Raw genomic sequence first — 17,577 nt, forward strand, 5'->3', positions numbered from 1 at the left:
TGTTATATTTTAACATGATAATTTTTGGTGTTTTTTAAAATTATGGAAGGTATACAAATCGGACCTTTTAATTTGTGTTTAAAAAATTTTAAAAATTTGGGGTACACAAATCGAACCCATCGATTTGTGTTTAAAAAATTAAAGACGGTCCGAGTACAGAAATCGGACGGTCTGATTTTTGTACTAAAAATTGGACAGTCCGATTTATGTAACTCTTAAAAATCGGATGGTTCGATTTATACTCCATAAATTAAATTATTTCACATTTTAAAAAAATAGTACAATAGATCACAATTTAAAAAAACACCATTGTTAACCCAATATTAAAAATAAAAATATGCAACTTGTAGAGCTATATCGTATTGTGTAAAAAAAGGTCAACGTTCATAGTTGCCATGACGTGAGGGAATACGTTAGGCTGCGTTAGTCTCTCTTCCAAATTCCAATCTCATATTCTATTCTGATCTACAAATCAAACGCGACCTATATAAACTATAAAGTATGGGAAATGACGCACTCATATGTAAAAATCTCTGTTTAATTAAAAATTATAATTTCTTATTTTTTTAAAGTCTTGTTAAAAAATATTTTAGTAAAAATTATTTAAAAAAATCATTTTTTACTTTTTTAATATATTAAATACATAAAATATTTTAAAAATTAAACTTATTCTTAAAACATAACATGGTTAAATCATTTTTTTCTAGGTTTTGTGTAAAATTAAGATATTCATTGTTAAAAGGGTTAACTAGTTATCTAGTAGAATAGGACTGACTGATGATGAATTCTATTTTTAAATAAGAGTGGTGGCATATAACACATTCAAGGATTAAAATAGAATTTAAATCATATTACTTATTTAAGGAAGTTTTTTTAGATAATTACATCTTCTTTCCAATTATAAAGAATGTGGGAATTCTAAAAAACAGCAGTATAAACAGGACAACAATAATAAAAGAAAAAATAGAATCTAGCATTAAACATCAAATCACCATAAATCATTTTCTTATGTCTTTTTATTTATTTTAAACTTAATATTTGTACTTATAAACACATTAATTACCAACACCATTGATTTGTGCATTCTACAACTTTTTATCTTCCTCTTTTAACGTTTCTAGTACTAACACTCCATTATTAAAAACAATATTATTTCTATATCTCCATATGCATCAAATTATAGAAAAAAAAAAAAAAATAACACCATCTACACTTCCTTCACATCTTTTCTTATCTTTACACTCCATTATTAAAAACAACATTATTTCTATATCTCCATGTGCATGGAATTATAGAAAAAAAATAACACCATCCACACTTCCTTCACATCTTTTCTTATCTTTCTATCTATCCACACCTCAAAGCATTTTTTGGTGGTTGGTGGCCAAACCCAATTCACACTCTATTCCACCAAAATTGATCCCCACATCTTCCATATACAATCACATGGAAAAAAAGTGATATACCGTCTCCAATTTTTTCTTACATAATACATAAAAAGATTTTGCTTTTGGCACAATCTTAAACTTACATAATCTATCTCTAGGACTCAATCTTTCTAAAATTATAAACCACATCAGCAACTCAACCGGTGGAAACACAATATTTTTCCACAATTTTTTCGTGAAATTATACATATTAGATTCCACTCCTATCTCTTTATTCATATATACCAACTTATTTAAGGGACTTAAAAGACTTGCACTATACCAAACTTGTAATTTGTTTTTGTTTGTCTCATCTTATAATGGCAAATACCATTACTTCAATTAAAAGTAAAATCCTTGCAAGACATCAAGAACGATAGACTAAAATAAAAACCCTTAAATATTTTATTTAAAACTAGCCGAAAACTTGAACCTTTTCATGATCATGAAGTGCAATATTAGCAAGGATCTCTTCCAAAATAGTGTTGAATTTTTGCATTTGAGCCCTCCCGAATGCTACACCAACTTCAATTCCACCTTCTTTGTCCCTACAATCAGAAAGAGACACCAACTCTGGAGAATTTACATGAAGTACTTCACTCAATTTGGGTTTTCCCCACCCAAAATCACTTTCATATGCATCCAACTTTGGTGAACCTGCAATTCCCGTCATACGATGCCCCATTGTTGCAAATTTACTAAAAATTGACATCAATGTTTCAGCACGTTCATAAGGACCAGATTGCAATTCTTTAATCTTGCTTCTAAGTGCAGCAGCTGCTTCAAAAATACCATTTTGCCCCACTAGCTTGCTTCTCTTAATTCCTACAATGCCATTAACCAAGCAATTCCCAAAATATGTTAAGGGAATTTTCAATTCAGCAAGGTAACGACAATCTACCCAAAAGCTTAGGTATAATTCTTCATCATTACCACTACTTTTTATATCATCTTCTGATGATTTTACCTTACAAACCCAAATCAAAGCACATGTCACAACAAATGTTGATACATGTAATAGGCTTTGGTATTTAGTATAAACCAATCTCTTCAAAATCTCCACTTGTTCACGCTTCAACACAAACCTGTGGCGAACCCTGTCATTAGGGACATTATAGATTTTTTAACTATGAATTTCAATAAGAATTGACTTCTAATTGTATAAGAAGTAAATTTTTAAATAAGTATTTACTTATATATATGTAAAAGAAATACTACACATCTAAGTCTTTTTATGAACTAAGTCTAACCAAGTTAAACAATAAAACTTAAAATAATATTAGTCATAATTGATTTTTGTTGTCTTAGACAAATTTAATTGGACTTGGTTAACAAAAAAATATGAATATGTAGCATAATCCTATATAAAAAGACAGATATTTATAAGGGTAGAGTATATTTTTTGTCTCCGAAGTTTGGCAAAAGTTTTAAAAATATCCTTAAGTTTTATTTTGTTTCAATTTTGTCCCAAAAGTTTTCGATTTGCATCAAATATACATTCGGAGGCTAAATTTCAAAAAATTTAAGACCAATATAACAATAATGCATGAAAATTATACTTGATTTGCTTGTGTTGAGGGGTTGTTCTTATGAAATTGTTATTGAATCGATCTTAACTTTTTTGAAAAATTAGCCGTCAGGGGTATATTTGATGCAAATCGAAAACTTTTGGGACAAAATTGAAACAAAATAAAATTTAGGGATATTTTTAAAACTTTTGTCAAACTTTAATGACAAAAAATGTACTTTACGCTATTTATAAATAATTATTTTAGTGTTTTAATTTGTAAAATTAGATATTATAAAAACTAATCATGTTCTATTTACATTGAAAATAACTACTTATGTATATATACAACAACAACAACAACAACAACAACAACAACAACAATAAAGCCTTGTCCCACTAAGTGGGGTCGGCTACATGAATCAAACGACGCCATTGTGTTCTGTCATGTATCATGTCTACAGAGAGACCGTTTACATGTAGGTCTCGTTTGACCACCTCATGGATGGTCTTCTTAGGTCTTCCTCTGCCTTTCGCCCTTTGTCTATCTTCCATCTCATCCACCCTTCTGACTGGATGTTCTATCGGTCTTCTTCTCACATGTCCAAACCACCTGAGATGCGATTCAACCATCTTTTTCACAATGGGTGCTACTCCAACTCTCTCCCTTATATCTTCATTCCTTATTTTATCCAATCGCGTATGACCACTCATTCATCTCAACATCTTCATCTCTGCCACACTCAGCTTATGTTCGTGCTCCCCTTTAACCGCCCAACACTCTGTACCATACAGCATAGCCGGTCTTATAGCGGTGCGATAGAATTTACCTTTAGGTTTTAAAGGTACTTTTTTGTCGCATATAAAACCAGATGCACTCCGCCAATTTGACCAACCTGCTTGGATCCTATGATTTACATCCTGTTCAATCTCTCCTTTATCCTGTATGATGCACCCAAGATACTTAAAACTTTTAACTTTTCGTAGGGTGTTTTCTCCAATCTTCACCTCTATATTGGGGTTTTCCCTTCTCAGACTGAACTTACATTCCATATATTCCGTCTTGCTACGGCTTATGCGCAGACCATACACTTCTAGAGCTTCTCTCCATAACTCCAACTTTTTATTTAGGTCTTTCCTTGACTCCCCCATAAGGACGATATCATCGGCAAAAAGTATGCACCATGGCACAGGCTCTTGGATGTGCTCTGTGAGAACTTCCAAGACTAATGTGAAAAGGTATGGACTTAAAGATGATCCCTGGTTTAATCCTATACCAATAGGAAATTCTTCTGTCACACCACCTTGAGTCTTCACACTAGTTGTGGTCCCATCATAATGTCTTTAATTGCCCGAATATATGCGATCCTTACTCTCCTCTTTTCTAAAACTTTCCATAAGACCTCCCTTGGTACCCTATCATACGCTTTTTCCAAATCAATAAACACCATATGTAGATCCCTTTTATTACTACAATACCTCTCCATCATCCTTCTTAATAGGTATATCGCTTCAGTGGTAAATCTTCCTGTCATAAATCGCGTTAGTCTCTGTTCCAAATTCCAATCTCATATTTTATTCTGATCTAGAAATCAAACGCGACCTATAAACTATGAAGTATGGGAAATGACGCATTCATATGTAAAAATCTCTGTTTAATTAAAAATTATAATTTCTTTTTTTTTTTAAAGTCTTGTTAAAAAATATTTTAGTAAAAATTATTAAAAAAAAATCATTTTTTACTTTTTTAATATATTAAATACATAAAATTGTTTAAACATTAAACTTATTCTTAAAACATAACATGGTTAAATCATTTTTTTCTAGGTTTTGGGTAAAATTAAGATATTCATTGTTAAAAGGGTTAACTAGTTGTCTAGTAGAACAGGGCTGACTGATGAATTCTATTTTTAAATAAGAGTGGTGTCATATAACACATTCAAGAATTAAAATAGAATTTAAATCATATTACTTATTTAAGGAAATTTTTTTAGATAATTACATCTCCACCCAATTCTAAAAAATAGCAGTATAAACAGGACAACAAAATAAAAAAAAATAGAATCTAGTATTAAACAGCAAATCATCATAAATCATTTTCTTATGTCTTTTTATTCATCTTAAACTTAATATTTGTACTTATAAACACATTAATTACCGACACCATCAATTTGTACATTCTACAACTTCCTTGTCTTCCTCTTTTAACGTTTCTAATACCAACACTCCATTATTAAAGATAATGTTATTTCTACATCTTCATATGCATCATATTATAGAAAAAAATAACACTATCCACACTTCCTTCACATCTTTTTTTATTTTTCTATCTATCCACACCTCAAAGCATTTTTTGGTGGTTGGTGGCCAAACCCAATTCACACTCTATTCCACCAAAATTGATCCCCACACTTTCCATATACAATCACACGAGAAAAAAAAAAAAAGTGATATACCGTCTCCAATTTTTTCTTACATAATACACAAAAAAATTTTGCTTTTGGTACAATCTTAAACTTACATAATCTATCTCTAGGATTCAATCTTTCTAAAATTATAAACCACGTCAACAACTCAATCCGTAGAGACACAATACTTTTCCACAATTTTTTGGTAAAATTATACATATTAGGTTCCACTCCTATCTCTTTATTCATATATACCAACTTATTTAAGGGACTTAAAAGACTTGCACTACACCAAACTTGTAATTTATTTTGTTTGTCGTCTCATCTTATAATGGCAAATACCATTACTTCAATTAAAAGTAAAATCCTTGCAAGACATCAAGAACGATAGACTAAAATAAAAACCCTTAAATATTTTATTTAAAACTAGCCGAAAACTTGAACCTTTTCATGATCATGAAGTGCAATATCAGCAAGGATCTCTTCCAAAATAGTGTTGAATTTTTGCATGTGAGCCCTCCCAAATGCTACACCAACTTCAATTCCACCTTCTTTGTCCCTACAATCAGAAAGACACCAACTCTGGAGAATTTACAAGAAGTACTTCACTCAATTTGGGTTTTCCCCACCCAAAATCACTTTCATATGCATCCAACTTTGGTGAACCTACAATTCCCGTCATACGAGATGCCCCATTGTTGCAAATTTACTAAAAAATGACATCAATGTTTCAGCACTTTCATAAGGACCAGATTGCAATTCTTTAATCTTGCTTCTAAGTGCAACAGCTGCTTCAAAAATACCATTTTGCCCCTCTAGCTTGCTTCTCTTAGAGCAACTTCAATGGTAATTATCCCAAGTTCCTTCTCTGACACAAGGGCACTTTTGCCTGTTGGAGTGTGAACTCAAATGAGTTCCTTCACATGGATCGATGAGGAGAGTTCCTGCTCAGAGGAACTCTCAGCCTCCAACAAAAATTTGACACATGGAATGTCAATAAATAAAATTAAATTAAAACATATACATAAAATGATAATTGTATTATATACATATATATTATAACTGTTGCATGTTACATATAAATGAATTAAAAAATGTTATATATAAATAAATTAAAATATATATTACATACCTATTATATGTATGTTAATTAATTTTGTAAATTAGTTTAATTATATTTTTTATATTAAGTAATTTTATAAATTAGTTTAAATTAATTAATAATTATAATAATTAAATAGGCAGTAGTATAGACAGTTAAAAGAGAATTTGTTGAACATATAAGGCCATTTTACAATGTTTGTCGTCAACTATAAAATTTAATTATATTTTTCTTTGTATTAAGTAATTTTACAAATTAGTATAATCTCGAATTATATATTTTGTATTATTGTTATATATGAATTTATTTAATATTAGTATCTTTTAACTGTAAATTATTTTTAAATTTATAAATTTAAATTATATTATTGAAAAAAATAAATTACATTTATTTTAAGTATTTTAATTAATTAATTAAGTGGGACCACAACAGGAACTAAAGTTAGTTCCTCCTAATGGAGAAGAGAGAGATGTTTTGAGTTCCTATTTACTGTTTATGACGCAAAAGCTGATGTGGAGTTACTTTTTATGACAGGTGGGCCATAAACAAGAACTGGGATGAGTTCCCTACTGGAGATGGTCTTAATTCCTACAACGCCATTAACCAAACAATTCCCAAAATATGTTAAGGGAATTTTCAATTCAGCAAGGTAACGACAATCTACCCAAAAACTTAGGTATAATTCTTCATCATTACCACTACTTTTTATATCATCTTCTGATGATTTTAACTTACAAACCCAAATCAAAGCACATGTCACAACAAATGTTGATACATGTAATAGGCTTTGGTATTTAGTAGAAACCAATCTCTTCAAAATCTCCACTTGTTCACGCTTCAACGCAAACCTGTGGCGAACCCTGTCATTAGGGACATTATAGATAGGGTTCATGATGAATTCTCTTGGAGAATTCCACACTGATTCTAAGAAAATGGGGTTAAGCTCATTTGGGTCTTGAATGATGTCTCTATCATGCAATGGCAGAGCAACAAGATTATTCTCTTTAGACCTACAAAGTGAGCTCCAGAACTTGATGAAACTGTGGAAGGCTTTTCCATCGGTGACCACATGGCTGAAGTTGATGCAAATGGTGAAGCCAGAATTGGGAAAAACAGTGACTTGAATTGCCATTGGAGGGATCAACAAGGTGCCATCTTGTAAGGCAATTGTTTGAGGTAACTCAGGAACAAAAGGGTACATGCTTGTAACATCTCTTGAGGATGTGAGGGGCTTGTGGCTTTGGAGGGAATACTATGTGTGAAGATAAAGGGAAGAAGTGTTGAAGAGTGAGTGAAAGTGAGTTTTTGAGATTTGGAAGCAGTGTTTGCATGAAGTGTGTTGTGGTGTGAGGGAATTCATAGAAGAAGATGCGTGTACATGTAACAGGACAGCATAAAAATGGAAGATCAAAGAAAGTAAGTGGAAGAGAGGTTGAAGGAACAGAACCTGGTGGAGGACCAACTTGACATTGCTCTATGATTTTCACTACTGTGTCATCATGATTCAACTTGTTAGCCATGGAGACTTTGTGGTTTATTATTTTTGAACAACTGCAAGATTCAAGATATGGTTAGTATATAGAAAAGAAATCCAAGAAAGACAAAAAGACTTGTCTCTATCATGACAGATATTTTAATAATAATGCAACTCTAGTGAAACTGTGAAAGTCAAAATTTCACACTACAATCGGACAAATTGTTAGGCCAAATGGCCAATCATCATAAAGAACTTAAATAAATACATGATATCAGATATAATAATGGTGTAATTACAGGTGTTATAAAATTATAGGTGTTAAATTAAATTCTTTCAAAATTATATATACATTTTAAGAGAATCATAAAGATCAAAATACAATAAAAACTTATATAAAAAATATTTAATTACTGTGTTGGTTTTTATAATTGTTACGATAAAAACTTAATTATAAAATCTGATATGGTATAGACACCCAATCATAAAGAACAAAAGTATAAAATTTAATTAAAAATTCAGTAAAATTATAGGAATTGATAGAATAATTAATCCTGAGAAAAAAAACCTTATTTAACAAAAGAAAATATAAGACCAAATGACCAATTATTCTCTGAACATGCATGACCTGGTATTGCAATTGAATCCCAATAACATAATTCTTCCACTTACTGAAATAAATAACCATGGCCACAAAAAGAGATTAAAATATATAGTAGCTACTGGAGATATATACGAGCCAAAGCTCATAATTATTACTTTTGAGGAAATTAATTATTCACCCTCCTTGATTGCAATATCAGCAAGGAGGTGTTCCAAAATAGAGTTGAATTTATGCATTTGAGTCCTCCCAAGAGCTACTCCAACTTGAATTCCACCTTCTTTTTCTCTACAATCAGAAAGGGTGACCAATCTTGAATCTGCTTGAAGCACCTCACTTAACATAGGTTTTCCCCACCCAAAATCAGTTTCATACGCATCAAACTTTGGTGAACCTGCAATAGCCACAGCATGCTGCTCCATTGATCCAAATTTACTAAAACATGACATCAATGTGTCAACATTCTTATACGGTTCAGATTGCATTTCTCTAATCTTGTTTCCAATGGCAACCGCTGCTTCAAAAATACCATTTTGTCCCACTAGCTTGTTCCTCTTTATAGCTGTGTTTGCATTAATCAAACAATTTCCAAAATATGTCAAAGGAATTTTCAGTTTAGCAAGGTAGCGACAATCAACCCAAAAATAAAAGTATAAATCTTCATCATCATTTGGATGAGTATTCATCACTTCTGATTTTACCTTACAAACCCAAATCAAAGAACATGTCACAACAAACGTTGACACATGTAATGTCCCCACCAAACCATGGCTTTGGCAATTAGCAGACACTAACTTCTTTAAATTCTCAACATGATCATTCCTTAGAACAAAGGAGCGGCGCACCATGTCACTAGGAACATCACGGACAATAGTCAAGGTGCTTTTTCTCGGAGAATTCCATAATGTTCCTAAGAAAATAGAGTTAAGCCCTTTTGGGTCTTGAATAATCATGTCTCTGTCATGCAGTGGCAGAGCAATAGAGTTCTCTCTAGACCCTCAAATTGAAGCCCAAAACTTGATGAAGTTATGAAAGGATCTACCATCTGCAATCACGTGATAGAAGTTGATGCATATGGTGAAGCCATAGTTGGGAAAGATTGTTACTTGAATGGCCATAGGAGGGATCAACAAGGTGCCATCTTCTAAGGCATGTGGTGAGGGCAAAATGGGAACAAAAGGGTGCAAGCACGTGACATCTCTTGGTGTGTCAGATACGAGGTTGTTTAGATTTGTTGTTGTGGATTCAGCAACTATGAAAGGAAGAGTGTCACCTTCTGAGTAGAGAATATGAGGGAATAGAGATTGAAAGAGGAACAGAACCTGGTGGAGGACCAACTTGGAACTGCTCTAACACCTTTACTTTGTGATCATAATCATTATGATTATTCATCTTGTTAGCCATGGTATTATGGAAACTTTGGGTATAGAATTATTGTGGTGGTTGATTTGAGGAACAAGTCAAGAAATGGCCATATAATAATAGAAGGTAGTATCTTTACTCTATTACAGAGAATGAGAGAAGTTTTATGCATTCATAGCTCTTGGTCAAAGTCAAAGCATGACAAAAAAAGAAAGTATATAATTAAACATTAGAGATAAGGAGAGAGAGAGAGAGAGAAAATAAAAAATAACACATAGACTTTTCAACTTGTTTGATAAACTCAAATACATAAGCAAATGTTCGTGTACAAGAATAATGATCTCTAAACTCTTCTAAAAACACATAAATAGAGGTGTTTCAATCTTGATGAAGTACAAGATTTGTAAGAAGCTCATTCAAAATGATGTTGAATTTGTGCATGTGACTCTTTTCAAGTGCTATCCCAACTTCAATTCCACCTTCTATGTCTCTACAATCAGAGAGGGAGAATACTCCTGGAGAATTTACATGACCTACTTCACTCAATTTAGGTTTTCCCCATCCAAAATCACTCTCATACGCACCTAGCTTTGGTGAACCTGCAATAGCCAACAAACGCTGCCTTATTCTTACAACATTCCTACATATTGACATCAATGTTTCAACACCCTTATAGGGATCACATTGCAATTCTCTAACTTTACTTCCAATAGCAATAGCTGCCTCAAAAAGACCATTTTGCCCCACTAACTTGCTCCTTTTCATTGTAGCTAAGCCACTAACCAAACAATTTCCAAAGTATGTTAAGGGAATTTTCATTTCACTAAAGTAACGACAATCTGCCAACACCATCATGTATAATTCTTCATCTTCATTAGGAAATTCATCACTAATTTGGGTACATTCTAATTTAATATTAGAAACCCAAATCAAAGAACATGTCACAACAAATGTGGACACATGCAACAATGTCCCTAGACCAAGGCTTTGACACTTAATAGACACTAGTTTCTTCAAATTTTCAATTTGGTCACGCCTCAACACAATGGTGTGTTTCACCATGTCATTAGCAACATTATTATTAGGAACAAAGTCCATGTGACCTATGCTATTTAAGGGCATGTTCCAAAGTTCTTCTAAGAAAATAGACTTAAGTTCATTTGAATTTCCAATTTTGTCCCTATCAAGAAATGGGAAAGAAGACAAGTCCTTTTTTGACATACAAAGTGAAGCCCAAAACTTGATGAAATTATGTAAGGATCTTCCATCAGAAACCACATGGTTAAAAGTGATGCATATGGTGAAACCAGAATTTGGAAGGAGAGTGACTTGAATGGCCATAGGAGTGATGAACAAGGTGCCATCTTCTAAAACATGTGGTGAGGGCAAAATGGGAATAAAAGGGTCCAAGCACGTGACATCTCTTGGTGTGTGAGATACGAGGTTGTTGAGATTTGTTGTTGTGGATTCAACAACAGTAAAAGTTAAAGTGTCACCTTCTAAGTAAAGGATGTGAGGGGTTTGTGGCTTTGGAGGGAAAACTATGTTGGAAGAGAGAGGAAAAAAGTGTTTGAGAGTGAGTGAAAGTGATTGTTTTAGATTTGGAAGTACTTTTTGTAAGAAGTGTGTTTTGGGGTAAGGAAATTCATAGAAGAAAATGCGTTTACATGATACAGGACATAATAGCCATGGAAGATCAAAGGAAGAAAGAGGAATAGAGGTTGGAGAAGGAACCGAACCTTGTGGAGGACCAACTTGACACTTCTCTATCAAATTCACCTTGTTAGCCATGAAATTAATGGAAACTTTATGCCAAAGAGAATTAGAGGAAAAGATGAATCAAATGCATGAACGTTTAGACAAGATGAGGATAGATTATTAGAGACACTCCTTAAAAAGAGAGATTTTGTTCCCATTTTCAACAAAATTAATTAAACTACTCTAGTCACTTGACCAATTGTTAGGTTGAGAATAAAATATTTTTATTACATAATACTAGTTGATGATATTGTATGTAGTAGCATAGGGCCATGCACAAATGACAAAACTAGTAATATCATTTTATTTTGTTTTGTTATGAAAGTTATTCAACATATACACATGACTAGATAAAGCCTAAAGGTTAGAATCCAGAGGCACATTATTTAAGTAGTGTGGACTTTAGAGGGATTCAAATTGATGGATAGATTATTGGAGATAAAAACTAATATGTAATTATTTTTATATAAATTTAATAGTTAAAAATTGTTAGATAATAATCTAGTTTGATATATTAAATTATTTTAGGAGTAAAAGCTATGCAAGAAATCAGGGACGGATGTATGTATATGTGTGTGGAGGCGATTTGAAATTTTTTTGAGTAGTATATGATAATAATATTTATTTGTCCTCACTAAATTATTAAATTTGACTCCACAATAATTTTTTACTCAATTTTTAGTACTTCATAGTCAATTTAAACATTTTATATTAGAGAATGATCAATTCTCAATTTAAATAAAATTTGTGTTTTTTCTTAAAAATCAACTCGAAAGAGTGTTATTTATCTTTTTTTATATTAGTTTTAATTTTTTTTCTGTAACTACATTAATTGAAAGAAATTTTTCAACTATGAATTTCAATAAGAATTGACTTCTAATTGTATAAGAAGTAAATTTTTAAATAAGTATTTACTTATATATATGTAAAAGAAATACTACACATCCAAGTCTTTTTATGAACTAAGTTTAACCAAGTTAAACAATAAAACTTAAAATAATATTAGTCATAATTGATTTTTGTTGTCTTAGACAAATTTGATTGGACTTGGTTAACAAAAAAATATGAATATGTAGTATTATCCTATATAAAAAGAAAGATATTTATAAGGGTAAACTATATTTTTTGTCTCCGAAGTTTGGCAAAAGTTTTAAAAATACCCCTAAGTTTTAATTTGTTTCAATTTTGTCCCAAAAGTTTTCGATTTGTATCAAATATACCCTTGGAGGCTAAATTTTCAAAAAATTTAAGACCAATATAACAATAATGCATGAAAATTATGTTTGATTTGCTTGTGTTGAGGAATTGTTTTTATGAAATTGTTGTTGAATCGATCTTAACTTTTTTGAAAAATTAGCTGTTAGGGGTATATTTGATGCAAATCGAAAATTTTTGGGACAAAATTGAAACAAAATATAATTTAGGAATATTTTTAAAACTTTTGTCAAACTTTAATAACAAAAAATGTACTTTACCCTATTTATAAATAATTATTTTAGTGTTTTAATTTGTAAAATTAGATATTATAAAAACTAATCATGTTATATTTACATCGAAAATAACTACCTGTGTATATATATTGAAATAAAAAATACACATTAAAAATAAATTAAACAATACATATATTTATATACGAATACATAATGATTAATAAATAATTTAATAACTAATTTTTATGTACACAGAATATTTTTATTATAAAAGTTATATATATATATATATATATATATATATATATATATATATATATATTTTGTTCCCACTATCAAAATTTTCTAAAATTTTCTAAATCCGTCACTGACAAATGACCTAATAAATGATGCATTAGATGGATACAGGAAATGCAGCATCGCATGTAAAATTTGTAGGACAGTGAATCATATTCGCTTAGATAATAAGCTAGACAATTAGACATGACAACCAGTGATATTATTAAAGGGGAAAAACAAATGTTATTCATATATAATAATATATGCATGGTTGTGCATAAAACTGTTTCTAATGTATGCAACACATCCATAGTTGCACACACAGATTTAAGAGTTTCTAATTGATTATTCATATTTCATTACAATCTATTTCTGATTTCCTTCCATATAATAAATATACATTATACAAGGCACAGCCAAAAATGAATACATGAATACAATTTAGTCATATAAAAGAATGAACTTATTACATCTCTAGCTGCAACAAATCCAGCAGTAATTTTTTCACTCTGTCACTGTTAGTACTTAGTATATATAGCTTAAATGCAAAAAAGGTTAATCTTCCAAAGCTGCTGATGATAAATGTAGAACAGCAACTCCAGTGCTGAAGGTGTAGGTTTATAATCCAATCTGTGCTTGTCAATTATTCATGGCTAGTTACAAAACAGAAGACAAAGCTTGCAGACTAAAATGCCTTTATTCATCTTTAGTACACACACGCTCTGATCAAAGAAAAAAGAATTGAAATTGAGATAAGTAGTTATTCCAATATTTGCATACACTAGACTATAAGACACTAACAAAATGATGAACTTATATTCAAGTGCAGATACAATACATAAAGAGAATGTAATCACAGGAAGGGATAGGATTTCTTACTTAGGTACTCGTATGTCAATATCATCGAAGTACCCCACATCGACATGCTAAATAATCTCGGACCAAACCCTCTATAAAAGCCTTTCCAACCATCTTCGTTGATTAAATCTTTCGCGACTTGTTTTATCGAGCTTCTATGTTCATGTCCCATCACCTGCAGTGCATGCAGATAAAAAAAATGAATAAGGAAATATCTTAAATTTTCCACACCCCTAAGACCTAACATTTCCACATTAAAACTCAATTGTATAACAAACCTGTAATCGTGTCTTGATAGTATCCAATGGGGTTGTAATGCAGGATGCAGTGGCACCAGCAATCATCCCTCCAGTACCCTGAACTAACATAATCTTTTGCACGCTAGGCGGGTTTTCGTCGGATGGGCTATCATGTCCCAAGAATCTGTCCATGCAGCCATGTGCTAATTAGTCGTTTAATAATAGTGTAGACATCAAAATATCGGTATGCAAATGTACTAGAAGTTCATTACCCTATTACCTATATAAAATTCATCAATCCTAAAAAGTTGAAAGAATAAATCCCTCATAAAATAACTGCAAAATTGGGTTATCCATTTCAGAGACTCTTCGATTCTCTTGGCCAATAGGAAATTCTAGCATTCCCGTATTAACACAAGGTACTGCCTGCACACAGATGCAGTTGCAGCATGATAAAGTTCAATCCCTTGAGACTGAATTCATCAATGATCTAAAAAGCTAAAAGATCAAACTTCAAGAGTTTCTATCATATTTGAGCAACGCACAATGCTAGTGGTTTTTCAGTTTATCCATGTTTTTCAAATGTTTGTTACTCTAATAAGATGGAAGATATATAGAACATACCAATCAAGGAATCAAAGACAAAACTGACATGAAATCACTTATCCTAAAAGCTTAAGCTATTAGAAGTACATGAATGGTTATATAGCCCCTAATGCAAAAGCCTCTTTTGGACTTGATATGTGAACTTTGCATAGGATATTTTTTTTCACCCTATGCTTAAGAAGAATTAAACTATAAACTTTTAGTCATAGAAGCTTTATCATAAAAGCACTTATCCCAATACTTAAACTATTAGGTTGAGCCATATGAATAATTATATATCTAAGTATTGACCCAACTTTTAAAGGAAAACATGCAGGATTCAATCTATGAATCTATACAGAATAAAGAAAGTTGACACCAATTAAGTTCATTGACATGGAAAGTAACACCAAAATTGTCTAACCCTTTAAAAAAAAAATAAAAGATTCAGTAGCAAATTCCATTAAATATTAAATACAAGTCTAAATAAGATCATCGGTAAATAGGAGTGTAACTCCTCCCTATTATCAAATCTTGGCAAACAAATAGAAGGGTCCTTCTATTAGTGAACAATTGGAGAGGGAATAAATTGAATTTCTTACCATTTGACAATAAATACTAAATAAAAACAATTGGAGAAGGAATTATTATGTCTTACTTCCACATTAGGCGTTGGCTTGTACCATAACTTGCCCACCATACAGCACTTGAAGGAGAATAAGTAATAGCAGATAGACCAAAACCTCGATATAATCCTCGGATACCATCGGTCTTTAAAACCTTACGAACAACATCCAAACCCCCGCTATACTGGGAATGGCCTGCGTATCCTTGCACCATCAACTTTTGGCAAACCTGAATATCTTTCAAGATTAGATACTATAATTTCATATTTTCATAAAAAAGAAAAAGAATAGAAAAGCATAAAAGACTGTTGAGCTGTCTAAAATAACTTGTTCTGCTGTTCAACGACAGATGTATTTGTATATATCACCAAACTCATATCAATTGTATATCTGGTTGTTAGTTAGTGATTTGGTTCTGGAGCACATTGCAAATGAATTAGATTCTCATACCACGTCCATGGGAACAAATACAGATTGGGCTACAAGTGACGATGTCATGCCTGCAATTCCATTTGCTATGGCAGCCTGGGTAGTTTCAGATAGCTTCAACGGTTCGAGCATTCTGAAGGAAGCCGACTTTGTGGTTTCCAGAGCAGTTAGGAATATGATCCTGGCAGGGATTGCACCAGTGATAACCGTGCCAAACCCTCTATACAAACCAGGGATGCCATTGGTTTTGATCAATCCTTTTGCAACAGAGAAAGCACTTCTCTCTACAGTATTCCTTGTAGCAACCTGCAGCCTTGTTTTGACAACAGAAACCGGGTAGAGTGCTACCGTAACACCGGTAAAGAGGCCAGCTCCTATGACATAGAACTTAGTTTTATCTAGCCTGCAGAATTGAGTGAACTTTGATTAGGATACAGAGCTAGCACATGCAAGGTTCAGCTAAAAGAGCCAAAACAACATTCATGAGATAGATAAAGCACAAAACCAAATCAAGGGAAAGATGCCTCAATATTAAATCTTCAATCTTCAACAGCTCCAATATACAAATATCCAATCAAGTTGATAAATTTACATTCTTTTTTTTTTCCCTCAAAGCAAAAAAAATTGCAGTTCCCCTTGAACGGATTTCGCTTGATTCTCACCGTTACAAGCTAGCAAATCAGAATCTATGATTTCTCCCACCCCCAATTGATAGCAAAGGTAAAGATAAAAACTTTCGAGTAATGGGTATGCGAAAATGCAACAACCAATATCATATCAACATTCAAATTCCATTAATAATTAAAAATTAAGTTGTAAAGCAGAACATGGAAAAAGGAAGGGAAAAAAGGAGCATACTTGTCCCAGTTGATTTCAGTTTGACCAAATGATTGAGCCATTTGAAGGGAATGAAGGATCCAATATTCTCAGAAAAATCAGAACAAAAATGAAGAACAAAAGATCAAAAGATCAAAAGGCAAATTATCCTAAATGGTAAGAACAACAATTTTGCAAGAACAAGACATCTGAAATCTGCTGGAATTGGGTGATTAAGGTTTAAGGTTGTGGATGTTAATGTTAATGTTTGGTGGAAGAATGGTAAAGGGAAAAGGCTGCGCATACGGCATACGCGGTTTTGTGGGAGAAGGCAGCACGCCTTCGAAAATGTTCAAAGACAATGTTTTCCATGCTTTTTAACTTTGACTATTTTTTACTCTATTCTATTTCTAATTTTCTATTCTATATTTTCTTTTCTAAGATGCAGAATCTTCCTCTTTCGTTCGCACCTTTTTTCTAATCTGTTGCTGGAGATGGATGTTTAACATCACCCTGCATTTCCTCATTTGCATCCTCATTCGCTCATTCCTCCATTTTCCTTTTCAGCTCAACTCTTTTTCTTCTTTTTTTTTTCCCTTGTTTTTCTCTCCATATTTACTTTGCTAATTTATCTCATACATGGAAATGTTTAAGTCAACCTTTTTTCGTTTTATTC

At 32.0% G+C, this 17,577-nt stretch overlaps 4 protein-coding genes and 1 pseudogene across 4 annotated transcripts; all 5 read right to left on the reverse strand.

Moving 5' to 3' along the window:
* Window positions 1-1,842: 1,842 nt before the first annotated feature.
* Window positions 1,843-6,038, reverse strand: LOC140178780 (coumaroyl-CoA:anthocyanidin 3-O-glucoside-6''-O-coumaroyltransferase 1-like). The gene is made up of 4 exons (XM_072216034.1): window positions 6,027-6,038; window positions 5,787-5,924; window positions 2,513-2,524; window positions 1,843-2,394 (listed from the first exon to the last, which is right to left on the reverse strand). Exons 1-4 carry the CDS (start codon window positions 6,036-6,038, stop codon window positions 1,843-1,845), a joined length of 714 nt encoding a protein of 237 aa, XP_072072135.1.
* On the reverse strand, window positions 5,517-8,815 carry LOC140178381 (coumaroyl-CoA:anthocyanidin 3-O-glucoside-6''-O-coumaroyltransferase 1-like; annotated as a pseudogene).
* LOC114925249 (coumaroyl-CoA:anthocyanidin 3-O-glucoside-6''-O-coumaroyltransferase 2) lies at window positions 8,408-11,672 on the reverse strand. The gene is made up of 2 exons (XM_029292565.2): window positions 9,221-11,672; window positions 8,408-9,081 (listed from the first exon to the last, which is right to left on the reverse strand). The coding sequence occupies exon 1, from the start codon at window positions 11,670-11,672 to the stop codon at window positions 10,260-10,262; it is 1,413 nt and encodes a 470-aa protein (XP_029148398.1). The 3' UTR covers window positions 8,408-9,081; window positions 9,221-10,259.
* Window positions 8,693-9,923, reverse strand: LOC112744620 (coumaroyl-CoA:anthocyanidin 3-O-glucoside-6''-O-coumaroyltransferase 2-like). The gene is made up of 3 exons (XM_029292564.1): window positions 9,842-9,923; window positions 9,562-9,795; window positions 8,693-9,429 (listed from the first exon to the last, which is right to left on the reverse strand). Exons 1-3 carry the CDS (start codon window positions 9,921-9,923, stop codon window positions 8,693-8,695), a joined length of 1,053 nt encoding a protein of 350 aa, XP_029148397.1.
* A 1,894-nt stretch (window positions 11,673-13,566) lies between the features above and the next one.
* LOC112744622 (uncharacterized) lies at window positions 13,567-17,495 on the reverse strand. Its single transcript, XM_025794296.3, has 6 exons — window positions 16,944-17,495; window positions 16,107-16,488; window positions 15,689-15,885; window positions 14,485-14,629; window positions 14,228-14,381; window positions 13,567-14,070 (listed from the first exon to the last, which is right to left on the reverse strand). The coding sequence occupies exons 1-6, from the start codon at window positions 16,982-16,984 to the stop codon at window positions 14,045-14,047; spliced, it is 945 nt and encodes a 314-aa protein (XP_025650081.1). The 5' UTR covers window positions 16,985-17,495; the 3' UTR covers window positions 13,567-14,044.
* Between the last annotated feature and the right edge of the window lie 82 nt (window positions 17,496-17,577).

The sequence above is a fragment of the Arachis hypogaea genome, chromosome 14, assembly GCF_003086295.3.
Source record: "Arachis hypogaea cultivar Tifrunner chromosome 14, arahy.Tifrunner.gnm2.J5K5, whole genome shotgun sequence".
In the NCBI taxonomy this organism is placed as follows: domain Eukaryota; kingdom Viridiplantae; phylum Streptophyta; class Magnoliopsida; order Fabales; family Fabaceae; genus Arachis; species Arachis hypogaea.

What these genes read in the sequence shown, in the direction of transcription:
- LOC114925249 (XM_029292565.2), bottom strand. Translation starts at nt 11,672, where the DNA reads ATGGCTAACAAGGTGAATTTGATAGAGAAGTGTCAAGTTGGTCCTCCA.
- LOC112744622 (XM_025794296.3), bottom strand. Translation starts at nt 16,984, where the DNA reads ATGGCTCAATCATTTGGTCAAACTGAAATCAACTGGGACAA. An exon ending in AGCCAACGCCTAATGTGGAA is followed by an intron (nt 14,630 to 15,688) that starts GTAAGACATAAT and finishes CTGCATGGACAG; the next exon opens with ATTCTTGGGACATGATAGCC. An exon ending in CTATCAAGACACGATTACAG is followed by an intron (nt 14,382 to 14,484) that starts GTTTGTTATACA and finishes CATGCACTGCAG; the next exon opens with GTGATGGGACATGAACATAG.
- LOC112744620 (XM_029292564.1), bottom strand. Translation starts at nt 9,923, where the DNA reads ATGGCTAACAAGATGAATAATCATAATGATTATGATCACAAAGTAAAG. An exon ending in CCAAGTTGGTCCTCCACCAG is followed by an intron (nt 9,796 to 9,841) that starts GTTCTGTTCCTC and finishes TTCTCTACTCAG; the next exon opens with AAGGTGACACTCTTCCTTTC. An exon ending in CTATCACGTGATTGCAGATG is followed by an intron (nt 9,430 to 9,561) that starts GTAGATCCTTTC and finishes CTATTTTCTTAG; the next exon opens with GAACATTATGGAATTCTCCG.